This window comes from Chrysemys picta, chromosome 2, assembly GCF_011386835.1.
Source record: "Chrysemys picta bellii isolate R12L10 chromosome 2, ASM1138683v2, whole genome shotgun sequence".
NCBI lineage: Eukaryota > Metazoa > Chordata > Testudines > Emydidae > Chrysemys > Chrysemys picta.
The window spans coordinates 216,099,162-216,113,003 of NC_088792.1; the positions used below are offsets into that span (position 1 = coordinate 216,099,162).

The window sequence follows — 13,842 nt, forward strand, 5'->3', positions numbered from 1 at the left end:
TTCCTTTCTCAGGAAGCTGATGAAATGCTTTACTAAGGCTACTTAGAAATCAAGCACGTACACAGCCAATATTCATAACTTCGAATACAACAATGACACATGCATACAAATAGGATGAATAGATTCAGTAGATCATAACCTTTACATAGATATGTTACATGGCATAGGTAGCATAAAACATATTCCAGTTATGTCACATACACATTCATAAGCATATTCCATAAAGCCTTATGGGGTGCAACGTCACAGCAGGTAGATGTGTCTTAGACAACATAAAAAGTTGCAGAGCAAATTAATGTTAATAGTTAAGATATTAATATTACAAAAATGGAAAAGTCGGAGTGACTTTAAAAGATTAGCCTAGTGCCCTGGTCTGAGGGATCTTATCAAATTGGAAAAAAATATTTCCAGACATTTATTTAACAGTATTTGGACTAACTTCACAGAAGTATGTGAATAACATATCATAATTTGCAGTTGACACGTAGCATGATATATTCTGTGAGCTTTCAACTGTAAAAAAGTTTTAAGTGATTTAGACACCTAACTCCTACTGGAAATCAACAGGGCTTAGTCACTTGGGCACTTTTGAAAAAATTACTCAATATGCAAGTTTCTTTCCTGTTTCTTTCCTCCCTCTTTTTTGAACATATAATAAACTTTAAAACTGATACAACCCTCACCAATCTCCAGGTTTACAGGACCAGTCTACAATAGTGTATTTCCCATATAAGGACTAATTAAAATGCATTGAAATCTACAGAAGTTTTTTCATTGATTCATCAGGTTTTGGATCAGGCACAAGACCTTTTGTCATTGTTAATAAGTCAGAGCAGATCTCATTAGAAAAGGTAAATGCATAATAATTATACATAGACTACCCAGTTATCCATATGCTTACTCTTTTAGACTAAAAAATAATAAATACTAAATAATAATAAATAGACTTGTTCCCCTTTACAACTAAGGCTTGTTCTACACTTAAAAGTTAGTCAATATAGCTATGTTGACCAAGGGTGTGAAAAACACCACACATCCATGGACATAGCTATGCCGATCTAACCGCCCCCTTCCCCCCCAGTGTAGATGCAGCTATGTTGAGGAAAGAATAGTAGCTATCAATCATTTAGGGAGGCAGTATTCCCACACTAACAGAAAAAACCTGTCAATGCAGGCTGTGACTACAGGGTTATGCCAGCATAGTTATGCTGACATGGTTATGTGGGTATAGTCTGCATAGTGTAGACATAGCCTATATCTAATTGGACCTGTTTGCTTGCAAGGTCTTCCCTGTAGCAAATATCAAGTCCTCTATGCCTTTTTTTCCTGCGTGCTTGATTGCCTCATGAACCTCACCTGCTGGTTGCTCTGGTGCTCTTGGCATCCCCATACACTATCAGATTTCTCTCCTACAAACGGGTATCAGGGCTTCTCAGGGCCTGTATAGACCTCAGGTTAATTTAAAGGGAACCCCTAACTCTCACTAAACCTATCCTGACAGAAAGTTTACTCTCTATATACTTCAGCCTACTTCTTGAAATCTGTCTCATGGATATTTGGTTGCAGTACAGGGTGGATAAGTCAATGGATTTAAAAAAAAATATTTAAATCAGATTTTTTTTAAAATGTATATTAAGCACAGTTTTTTTTTTAAACAAAGCTATTTAAAATTAAATTTGAAATTGAAAACCTATGTTAAGGCCTAAATTTATTATCTATTAATCATTTAAACTAAATACACAAAAACAAAAAAACAACCTTTAAGCAATACACATTTGCTGCCAAGTTTTAAAGGAAGTCAAACCATTGAATTGGTGGAAGTCACTGGCTAAGCACCTGGAACCAGTTTGTTGACATGCTAAACCAGAGTTTGATAGCAGTAGACTCTTCTGCAGCTGCAGAGAATATTTTCTGCATTTCAGTTTATTCAACTGGTGTAGTTCAATGATTAATTAATTCAAAGTTAAGAAAGCAGTTGGCAACCAAGAAAACAGGTGTGAGAGGATGAGATCTGCTAGTTCCAAAATCCTGGAGAACATGGTGATAGGAAATAATCCATTCAATTCACTAAATATAGATAATATTTCCTTTGCTTAATAAATCAGGTAGTTTTCAATACAAAATGTTTGATAAACTTTTTTTCCTTATCCATCTAGAATATTTAAGGTACACACAGCTATTTTTTATTTAATAAAAAAATTAAAATGCTGCTCTTGTGCATTTTAATTGATTTGAATTTCCATACAAATAGAGCTTGACACAAATCACAAGTAAAAATTAATCTAGTAAACAAGAAATGCATCATTCACCATTTTCTAATATAAAAATGTAAAAATTAATAATCTGACTACGTATAAATTAAGCTATATAACTGCTTAAATAAATATGTACAGATATAGCGTATTCTCCTGGTTAGGAAAAAGAAGCTCCAAATTTAGTGCAAAAGTTATATTTAGTTGCAAATCAACATGTTTTAATGGTTACCAACCAATGAGAATCAGTCTTTCTTTAGGAAAATACTGTAATTAAATGGTACAAAGGCAAAACAAAAATAAAATGTATTTAAATCAAGGTTTCTTGCTTGCTGATTTACATCATGATTAAAATCGGTAATTTAAATAGATCTGATTTAAAATAAATCCATCCTTTTCTGTTCTTGAGATATGCAGCTGTTTAGGTGCATGGGCTGTGTTTTGGTAGAGGTGGATTATTTTGTTTAGGAGAGGTTTGTTACAGAGATACTAGGTAATATTTTGTGCATGTCCAGTTATCACAACATTTGGATTAGCTCACTGCCAAATTCTTTGGAAAATATATAATCAAGAAAAAGAAATCTCCAAGAACAATAACTTTTTCCCACTATTAAATTCAGTAAATATTGTGCGTGTTAAAGAACTAAACATATGTTAGAAAATTAGAAGGGAAAAGAATGTGCTCCTGCACGCATATTTAAATTTCATGATAAGCAGCGTTTATAAGAGAGATATTGACACAACCTCAACTCTAGTGGAATTAATAAATTTTTGTGTAATGTCGTAACAGGTCCTGAATACTGTACAGCATTTGACTGTTTTGTTTGCCATCTTTTTCAGGTTCACCTCTGGATTATTGGCAGCTTTACCATGTTCCTTTGAAGGCCACAAGGAAATTCAGGATTGTATTTGAAGGCGTAAAAGGAAATGGTTCATCAAATGGAGGCCTCTCTATTGATGACATTAACCTTTCAGAAACACAGTGTCCCCAACATGTCTGGCATATACGAAATTTCACACATCTCCTCAATACAAGTCCTGCAGGGAGAAAAATATACAGTCCGCCTTTTTACTCTAGTAAAGGATATGCTTTTCAGGTTGGCTTGTATGTGAATGGTACCAGTGACAACCCATTTAACTTAGCGATATATTTGCACTTAATCTCTGGAGTAAATGATGATCATCTGCAGTGGCCTTGTGAATGGCAACAAGCTACTATGCTGCTGTTGGATCAAAATCCTGATATTCGTCAACGCATGTCAAATCAAAGAAGTGTAACAACAGATCTATCTGTATTAACAGGTTAGTTAAAAACTGATGACTACAATGTTTTGTTTATCCAACACATTGTCTTGCTTTTGTAAGAAAAGAACAAAAAAGACAATGGGTCAAATTCTCTCCTGGTACAATTAGATGCAGCTCCATTGTCTTCAATGGAGTTTCACCTATTTACATTAGTAGGGAATTTGGTGCAATGGAAGGAAGCAGTGACATAGGGGAATTGTGTGTCCCAGAGCAGGATAATAGGGTTGAGCAGGGGCCTTGGGTGGCATCCTTTATATTTATTCTTCAGGACACACACATTTTTTTTGCATGTTCTCTGTTTGTATATCTATCTCCTCACTGTATGTTCCATTCTATGCATCTGATGAAGTTGGCTGTAGCCCACGAAAGCTTATGCTCAAATAAATTTGTTAGTCTCTAAGGTGCCACAAGTACTCCTGTTCTTTTTGCAGATACAGACTAACACAGCTGCTACTCTGAAACCTACCAGCAAATGCTTCACTTTGAGAACCACCAAACTAATGCATTTTAAAAACTAATCCGGTGTTATCAATTTTTCTTCCAACTCTATTCCAAAAAAAGATTCCACAACAGTTTTTTTGGATGACACAGAGAATAGACCTCATGTTCCTCTGCTCCTATCGCAAGATAAAAATCTATTTAGCAAACCACCAGAAGACTTTCTTGATATAGCCTCCTGAGGGACACATCGCACTTGAGTTGATTCTCAGGCCCGGGAAGCATGGTGGGGAGAGAGACAGTAATTTATATAATCCTACAACCAATATAATTCCTTATCTGAGTTTTGAGTAATTTCCGGTTTAAATATGCAGGACACACACATCTTTTTCCCCCCTTGCAGATTCCTCATCTTATTTTTGGGACAGGCCAGACAAAGTAGGATCGCCTGCTAATTTCGCTAATGGGACTCAATTCATGAGAGGGCCAGGACGTGGAACTAGTGGATTTCTAACTCATGAAAGGCTTAGAAGCCTCAACTTCATTAAAGAAGATGGTGTTTACATTCTTTTAACAATGGAAGGTATGTAAGCATTGATGGTAGCTATATAAAGTTACTCTTTATAATGCAGTAAGCATGCAGTATGATGTTTTTAGTACTAGATAAGGCTGCAGTCCTACAAACATATATGCACATGATTAATTTTATGCGTGAGTAGCCTGGCAATCAGCAGGCCTACTCATGTATTTAAAGTTAATCATGTGCTTGACTAAATGTATGGATAGCTATATTCACTGTATAATCATCTACCTAGCTCATTACTAGGTTAAAAATCTAAGTATACAATATGTGATGTTATTCCTATACAAAATTTCTTAGCTAGACCACTTCTGGTCTCTTATCTGTTTCTGAATGTAAACTGTGAAACATGGTAGAGGAATTTCATGCTGCTGAAAGGTGAAAATACCAGTTATTTATTTATAACAGCTGAAAATTGCTTAGGATGTGTCACAGCCAGTGGATTATTGCTACTCACTTTTAGAATTCATCAGTAATGCAAACTTGTGTGTGTTATGTATTCTCATTTTCATGTAGGGAAATGTGTCCATCTGCAGAAAATCAGAGAGTTTCAAAAACAGGGTAATGGAAAAGTCTTATAGCTGGTCTATTAAAAAATAGTATGGCCTGAAAACCTCGTGCATTTTTTTTTCCTTTAGATATCTCACATCTGATATCAACTGAACAAAACTTTTCAGTCGCCGCCACCACCAGTCCCACAACAGTACCAGTGACAGCAACTCCAAATTTCTGTGTAAATGGTGGTATCGCCATTGTCGTAGATGAAAAACCAGTGTGCAGGTAACTGACTTAATTCAATCCCAAGATTAATTTTATGATCAGAAAAAAAACATGTAGTAGAGTTTGTTATTCAAGAAAATAAACTAAACTTTTTACCCTCGGAGAAGACTGGCAGGTTTTAATACAGTGAATTTCCAACATCACAAATCCAGGGGACTAAATTTGTGACCAGATTGGGCAATACAGCTTTTCCCAGTCTCAGCCTTTTCCTATTTTAAAGTATTCTGTTTTAATTTATTTTAATTTATATTTATTTTTAATAGATTTGTTAATGTGTTGTCATAATTATTACCTCATCCTAATCTGAGAGTTAAATATTAATGGAGATGAAACAGAAGTTAAATGTAATCTCAAGGGAATTGATATTTTTGAAACAAGAAGTCAACATATGTATTATTACATGCATTCTGAACAGTTTCTTCAGAAATATCAGGTGGTCCTGATTATGGCTCTGAATTTCAAAAGTGTAACTGTTTGCCTTTGAAACTAAAGGGGACATGAAGCTTGATGACTAAACTAGGTTTTTGCCTTCAAGGATGTGAATAGCAGCATTTATGTAATTTATTACAGCTAAGCAAGGTGGATTCATTTATATATGCAATCTGATTGGTTAACATTGTTCCAGATCTCAGTATCATCATCCTTTCAGTTGGTTAGTAGTACAGCAATGTCATGCCAGAGCATGCACACCTTGGGACTTCTGTGAAGTAGAATTCTGAAGGCCAAATGCATCAAACTTTTAATTTAAGCCCTTATCATGCAAAATCTCATTGAAGCCAATGCACTTCATGTAAGCTCATAGTTTCGATGCAAGTGGATCCTTTTCTAGAACTATGGCCATAATTTAATAGGGAGTTTAAAGGGGCCAGACAGCCACAAACTGCAGCCTACAGGGCTGCCAGGCTTGTGGATTAGAAGGAAGGTGGCAGTTGTAAACTCAGTAGTATTATACATTTACAGTAATATTTTTCAATAAAGAACTCAGGAGCACCTGCTCCATGTGCCAGAACTTATATCTCCTGGGGACAACAGCAGCCCTGGCTAAGGAGAAGGAAGTAGTTCTTTAGAACAGAAGGCAATTTCTACTTTTTGGTGGAATTTATCCAGCTCTGTTTGAGTCTTACCAATTTCTTTTGGAGTTGCCCGAGCATAAGGAAAATCCCCAAGTGGCAGCCCTACACCAACATCTCACCCAGCTACTGGGTGAGAAGGCCTGGCCAAGGAAAGGGGACATGACTGAAGCATCTTCAGTTGGGCCAACCACAGAATTGGCGTACTTTGCTTCCTTGGCCCCAGCTCCCGTGCCAAACTCTACTTGGTCAGACCTGAGAATTTGGCCCATAGTTCCTGTCCTGATTGTCTTCCAGTTTAAAAATTGATAGATGAGATTAATTGATAATGAGGGAGAGAGGAAGAGGTGAGGGTGCAGAAGAAGAGGGTTGCTAGAACATGCTAATTGAGTTCTTTTGAATTGTAAGGATAGCATAAGGCATCTGGATGGTTCCACCAGGTGGGTTGGTTGAGCTGCTTTTGTTGATAACCCTCTGCTCCCATCCACACACTCTTTTGAAGTGATTGGCTGAAGGCAACAGAAGTGCAACAGAGAGGAGATGAGCATGGCAGGGGGGCAGAACTGCAGCAGGTCAGTACGATGAATTAACAGTAGCACAGGCAAACCAAATAACAGCTCTGCTGGTAGTAGCACCAGTTTCCCGGAGTAGAAAATTAATTTTGTATTACCAGGAATGCCATCAGTTCAAGGGGTAAAAGAAGAGCTTAAACAGCAGCCAGAGGGAAGAGAGGTCCAAGGACACTGAATTCTCCTCATAGATGGTGCCTTTTCAGTGGTGGGTTGTTGTTTTTTTAATAGGGCCACATACAATCAAGACAACTGCTAAAGTAATCAGAATGATCAACCAGTCTGGCCTTTAGACTTTCCCTAGAAGGCTGTCAACTAGAGTGGCTCCATTTCGAACAGGATAGCAAAGGGCAATAGCATCAAGGTGGCAGCTCAAGTAGTGTGTATGTACCAAAGGGAATACCCCATAGAGCAACTTTAATTCAGAGTTAGATTGCATCATGAAGGTTTAGTGTATACTAATAACGAACCTACAGTTTACAGAACTGTATCTTTCTTTAATTTTTGTTAGCTGTTGAATAGGTGTTGCTCTTATTTTATAGATGTCCAGCAGGTGATGACTGGTGGTATATGGGAGAAAAGTGTGAGAAGAGAGGCTCAACTAAAGAAAATATTATAATAGCTGTTTCTTCGACAATTGCTGTATTTGTCATTATGCTACTTGTCACTATTATAAGTATATGTTGCATGAGGAAGAAATACCACCAAAAAATGATAAACAACAAAGAAGCTTGGATTTTAGAAAACGTAAGTATTTGTCTTTTTAGTTAAAAGATTCGGGTATTTTCTAAACAAGGCTTTTTCGCAAAATAATTGTGTGCTGAATAGGTGATATAGTTACATTAAGAAAAGTGAACTTAAATGAACAGGAGCTGAACAAATGTCAGGGAAAAAAGAAGATGTCCAGGACACTCTGGCTTGATACTTAAAAAAGATAAAATAAAAAGCCTGTAACTTACTAAACAAGGTGGCAAGGTTTCAATCCATTTATCTGAAGTACTTCCTTTCCTCCACTCTAAATAGTATTATCTAAATCCAATCCCTGCATCTAATGCCAGTTGCTTATATACAGGGGCAGCTCTATGTTTTTTGCCACCCCAAGCACGTCAGTAAGGCGGGCTTTGGTGGCATCCCTGTGGGTGGTCCGCGGTCACACGGATTTGGTTTCTGCGGCTGATCTGCCTGTCCTGTGGCTTTGGTGGACTTGCCGCCGAATTGCTGCTGAAACCGCGGGACTGGCGGACCTCCTGCGGGCACGCCGCTGAAGGCTGCCTGACCACCGCCCTTACAGCGACCGACATGTCGCCCCCCCGCGGCTTGCCATCCCAGGCACGTGCTTGCTGCGCTGGTGCCTGGAGCCGCCCTTGCTTATATAACCTGTATCAGTATGCCTACACACCCACAATGGTAAGCCTCCCAGTCTGTGTAGACAGACTCACGTTAGCACGCTGAAAAGAGCAGTATAGACAGCATTTTGAAGTTGTGGCTCAGACTTCACTGCCCAAGCTCTAGCTGAGGGAGTGGGGTGGGCTCCAGAGTCCAAGCTGCAATTTCAAAGCGCTGTCTATACAGCTGTTTTTAGTGCAATAGTGCAAGCCTGAATCTGTCAACCCAGGCTGGGTAGCTTGCTGCCGCAGGCTGCATATGTACATGTGCACGCACACACACACACACACACACACACGCCAACTTTCTGTATTACACATCCAAAAAACGTGTATACCTCTTCCCCAGAAGGTATAAACCATTCTATTATAAGAAAATGTTTTTCAGATATCCACCGTTAAAGTTTTTTGATTCCAACTCATCCCTGTGTAAAGTAGCAATTAAAGTTAACCTAAAAAGTGAAGGAAAACGCATTGAGTCGTGATGGGTGAAATCCTCACCACATTGAAGTTAATGGCGGTTTTGCCACTGACTCCATTGAAGCCAGGATTCTATATTTTACACACACACACACACACACACACCCCTCTCTTTCACTGTCTCTTGCTGTGTGTAAACCTGATTTCCAACTGGTAACTGTCCTCATCTTCTCTGGCCTCAGTCATTCCCAAACTTAAAACATCTGATCTGCTACTGCATTTTCTACTATTTTTATTAAATGCTTATCTTAAAACATCTGGGTTTCTGCACAGGAGGACAAGCATCTTTGTCTAACGGCCGCTCCTTTTGCAAATAAAAGGTTTTTGATATAATATGTTAAAATAATAAAATAATAAAAAAAAAATTAACAATAAAGAAGAGAGCAGGTTAAAACTGTTTTAAAAACCAGAATCACCGAATCAGGTGGCCTTCACTGAATCCTGAATAAAACAGGGTCTCTGGCAGTCTTCTTGAGGCAGGGAGTTGTACATATGTAGTCTTAAACTGAGAAAACTCTTTATTCCAATCTGATCAAGATGAAACCTCAAAATACAGCAAGGATGAAGAACTGGCTAATCCCAGCATCCATAGCAAGGCACGGGAGTACCCTGTAAATGTAGAGAACAGCAATAATGCAGTACAAGTCTTCCAACAGCATACCGACAAAGATTCACTTCCCCCTAAAATTTCTGTCTCTTATCTTGTCTTGATCTGCACTCAAATTACACTGTTCAATGTTGTTCCTGAAAATTGTTGTTTGTGTTTCTAGAGTCATTCAAGTTTTGGCATTTCCCTTAGTTATAAGATGCATTTTTTTCATTTAACAGAATAGACATCTGTGACATAAAATGAATGAAATCTGAGACATAAAATCCAATGACCAAGAGATCAGTGTTTGAAGTCACCTGGATGCCTCAACCACACAATTATTTTACAGTTATTGTTCATCTTAGCCATCCTGCTAAAATCTGTTAAGAATGAAAAATTAAGCATCGTCTTAGATAAAGTCTGTGTACTATGACAAGACCAATAAAGTGTCTGAAATTGGTAGGCCTAAGGCTTCTACTCATTGTACATGGAAATGTGTCAGGCATGCACAGAAGCAGGGGCGGGGCTTATAGATGCCGGCAGCGCGGAAAGCAAGCCCCCCCCGCTCCTGCCCCCCTCAACTGTAGGCGGACAGGAGCCAGAGGGACGCTCCCTCATCCCCCCGCTGCCAGCCCTGCGAACATGGCTGCAGCACGGCCGCGCTTCTCCTGCCTGCTCCTCGCCCTAGTTGCCCTGCTCTGCCCTGCTCCTGCCTGTGCAGTAGCCCCTCTGCTTGGCCACCAAGCACCTGGACCGGCACTTCGCCGAGCGCAAGCACTGCACAAACCCAGAGTGCAGCAGTAAGTGGGTGCTGGGCGCTGGGGTCCCCGGACAGGACCTGCCTGCTGGATCCTGAGGCTAGCACTGCGGGGGGGCTGTGCCAGGCAGGCTCTGGGAGGGAGGATGGGGGGGGTACGATGCTGCTCTGGTTAACCCGTGCGGGGTGGGGTGATGATGCTGCAGGGACGGGAGACCCATGGGGAGGCCGGGGTGGAGGCAGTGCTCTCGGGGCTGGCCCTCGGGCAGGGCCACGGGGCCGCATTTGTGGGCACCGCGATCCAGCCGCGAACCAGACGCTTCTCCATCCCTTTAAAGGGCCAGTAGCCCGGTGTCCCATCGGGTGGGTTCTCCCACGCGTGCTGGCCCAGCCCCAGTGCGGGGTATGAGGGGAGGCGTGTGTTTGGCCGGCCATTGTCTCCCCACCCCCATCTGCAGCGTTGGTATGTTCCGAGCGGAGTGGCAGGGGACGAGTGGCAGTTGGCCAAGAGTGGGCAGAGGGAGGGGGCTGGGGGACGTGGACTGAGCGCACCCTATGGTGCTGGGCAGTGGGGGCGGGGTCCAGGCACACACGGGGGAGGGGCCGCCCGGGGCCCCACCACAGAGTGCGGTCAGTGTGCACGAGGCAGCAGTTGGGGCGGCTTGTTCCTTTTTTTTGCTCCGGCTTTTTTTTTTTTTTGGCTCCGCCCCCCGGTGTCCCAATATTTCATTTCTGTCATCTGGCCACCCTATCTCTGGGCCTAATCAGATTGAGCACTAGAAATTAATGATCTACTAGATTATGTAGATTTGGATGTACAGTGCCCAGAGGTGTAACTTACTACAAAGAATGTGCCAAGAGATTTTGCAGATCTGTAGGCAATTCACCAATACATATTTCATATTAATTTTAGATACCAAGTACTTGAAAAAAGTATTAACATAATAGCAAATACAACTTGTCAAAAAAAAAAGATGAAAAATTTTGAAAACTGAAAAAATTTACTAAAAAACAGAACTTCCTGCCCTGAACAATTGAAAAATGAAAATTTCTACCCAAAAATCATAATCCAAAAATTTTAATTTCTTTAGATTTTTTGTGTGTGTAAAATAGTTACCATTTCCCCATCGGCTCTGTGATCAAGGCATTTCAACAACATTGTCTGAAAATGCAGCTAATATTTTTAAAGCATTTTTAGCCATTTTCTATTAGCCTTTGTTGGCGCTGAAGGCTACAGAGACCAGTCAGGCAAAACTAATAATGGTGATTAGAGGCAATAAGCAGGGTGGATTAAAACTATATATCTGTATCTTACTGTATCTGACTTGAAATAACTTCCCTTGTCTGAGGCACCTCACTGATCAATTTGCATGTAAGTAGTCAAAAACGCCCCAGCTCTTAAAATATGTAGACAGATTTGCATGGATTTATGTAACAGCAGACACACAAAAAAGTCTTATGATTTTATATGTTTCAACTAGCTCTGGCTAAAAATATTTAAGAATGGAATGTTGTAAACAATCAGCCTTTCATAATTTTAAACAAACTACAAGATGTAGGACTTCAGATATAATATTTTTTAAGCCAGAAGCTTATCCAATTTATTCTTAAGAGGCCTGTAAATAAAAGTGCCACCTGAACTCTAACATGACTAGCTCTATCATTAGAGCGAGAAAGCTTAAGGTATATAGTATTCCACTGACCAAGGCTCCAATTCAATCAAACACTTATCATACACTAAGTTCCGCTGACTTCAAATAGCAATCGTTGAAGACTGCATAAAATTGGGAGACTAAAGGTGCTTTTTTACGGGGAGGGATAACAATCAGAACACACCATTCAGAGCTCAACCAACTGTTGCGATACTATTTTTTTAAACAAATAGGGTGGGGAATTAAAAACACATATCTGGGTTGGGTGATAAAGTGCTGCATTTTGGGAATGTCTTCACCATCAACAGGAACTTACCTTGGAGTTCTAATTTGATGGGATGAAGCTGAATTGCAATATGACCATTTATAGTAAAATCAGTACTAAAGATATATCAAGATCTGGTCTTATATAGTCTTCTCAAAGACCTGACTCACGTTGTCTCAGAATGAAAATTTCCCTACAGAGGTTCTAGCACTGGGTCCATCACATTTAGTGAAACACTTTAACTTTTTAGATAAGCTAAAACAAATCTTGGAAGGAAGGAAGTGAACACATTTCAAGCTGTTAATTAATACTTTGTCAGTAAAAACACATCAAGGTGTTACAGTTAATGTACAGATCGGGCTCTATATGAGTAAACCAGACATCCCACTCCGGTTCATGAGTTTCAAAAAGGAAGAAAACAACTGGGTATATTTTATTAAGATTATTACATACTTGGCTGGGTACATAGGTGCTGGAACTAGGAGTGCTGGAGTGCTGCAGTATCCCCTGGCTTGGAATGGTTTCCATTATATACAGGGTTTGCAGTTTGGTTCAATGGCTCTCAGCATCCTTACTGTACAAATTGTTCCAGCACCCCTGGCTGGGTACGACCTTTACTGGTGAAAAAGTAGCAGTCCTGAAGTGCTTTCAATTCATGACTTTTCTTATGTCTGGACCTCTTCCTTCAAGAGAGCATTAAAAAAAAATTAACCTGCTCCACAGAAGCTAGGGCTTTTTGTTGTTATTTGTTTTGGTTTTATCTGATGCCATATTGACTAAGCGCTTCTTGGCTTGACCCCTCATCCACGTTCTCTTCATGTACTTTTCTTTTTTTTTCTGGTTCTCCAAGACCTTTAAGATAATTTAAAATTTTCTAGTCATTCCATCTAATTTCTAAACTAAAAGTTAATTGTATTAGAATACTACCGCTTCACCTTCTTGACCTGCTGCTCACAAACAGGGAAGAACTAGTAGGGGAAGCAAAAGTGGATGGGAACCTGGGAGGCAGTGACCATGAGATGGTCGAGTTCAGGATCCTGACACAAGGAAGAAAGGAGAGCAGCAGAATATGGACCCTGGACTTCAGAAAAGCAGACTTTGACTCCCTCAGGGAACAGATGGGCAGGATCCCCTGGGAGAATAACATGAAGGGCAAAGGGGTCCAGGAGAGCTGGCTGTATTTTAAAGAATCCTTATTGAGGTTGCAGGAACAAACCATCCCGATGTGTAGAAAGAATAGTAAATATGGCAGGCGACCAGCTTGGCTAAACAGTGAAATCCTTGCTGATCTTAAACGCAAAAAAGAGGCTTATAAGAAGTGGAAGACTGGACAAATGACCAGGGAGGAGTATAAAAATATTGCTCAGGCGTGCAGGAGTGAAATCAGGAAGGCCAAATCACACTTGGAGTTGCAGTTAGCAAGAGATGTTAAGAGTAACAAGAAGGGTTTCTTCAGGTATGTTAGCAACAAGAAGAAAATCAAGGAAAGTGTGGGCCCCTTACTGAATGAGGGAGGCAACCTAGTGACCGAGGATGTGGAAAAAGCTAATGTACTCAATGATTTTTTTGCCTCTGTCTTCACGCACAAGGTCAGCTCCCAGATTGCTGCACTGGGCAGTACAGCATGGGGAGAAGGTGACCAGCCCTCTGTGGAGAAAGAAGTGGTTCGGGACTATTTAGAAAAACTGGACGTGCACAAGTCCATGGGGCCGGATGCGCT

The 13,842-nt window shown here is 40.1% G+C and overlaps 1 protein-coding gene across 1 annotated transcript in view; it reads left to right on the plus strand.

The window, feature by feature from the left end:
• The window catches only part of MEP1B (meprin A subunit beta), a 33,052-nt gene extending 23,145 nt beyond the window's left edge, over nucleotides 1-9,907 (plus strand). Inside the window, exons 11-15 of the mRNA XM_065585439.1 lie at nucleotides 3,093-3,554; nucleotides 4,399-4,578; nucleotides 5,214-5,355; nucleotides 7,537-7,741; nucleotides 9,688-9,907. Of these exons, the coding sequence (XP_065441511.1) occupies nucleotides 3,093-3,554; nucleotides 4,399-4,578; nucleotides 5,214-5,355; nucleotides 7,537-7,741; nucleotides 9,688-9,702 (1,004 nt within the window). The 3' untranslated portion in view covers nucleotides 9,703-9,907. The remainder of the gene's footprint in view (nucleotides 1-3,092; nucleotides 3,555-4,398; nucleotides 4,579-5,213; nucleotides 5,356-7,536; nucleotides 7,742-9,687) is intronic.
• Nucleotides 9,908-13,842: the final 3,935 nt, after the last annotated feature.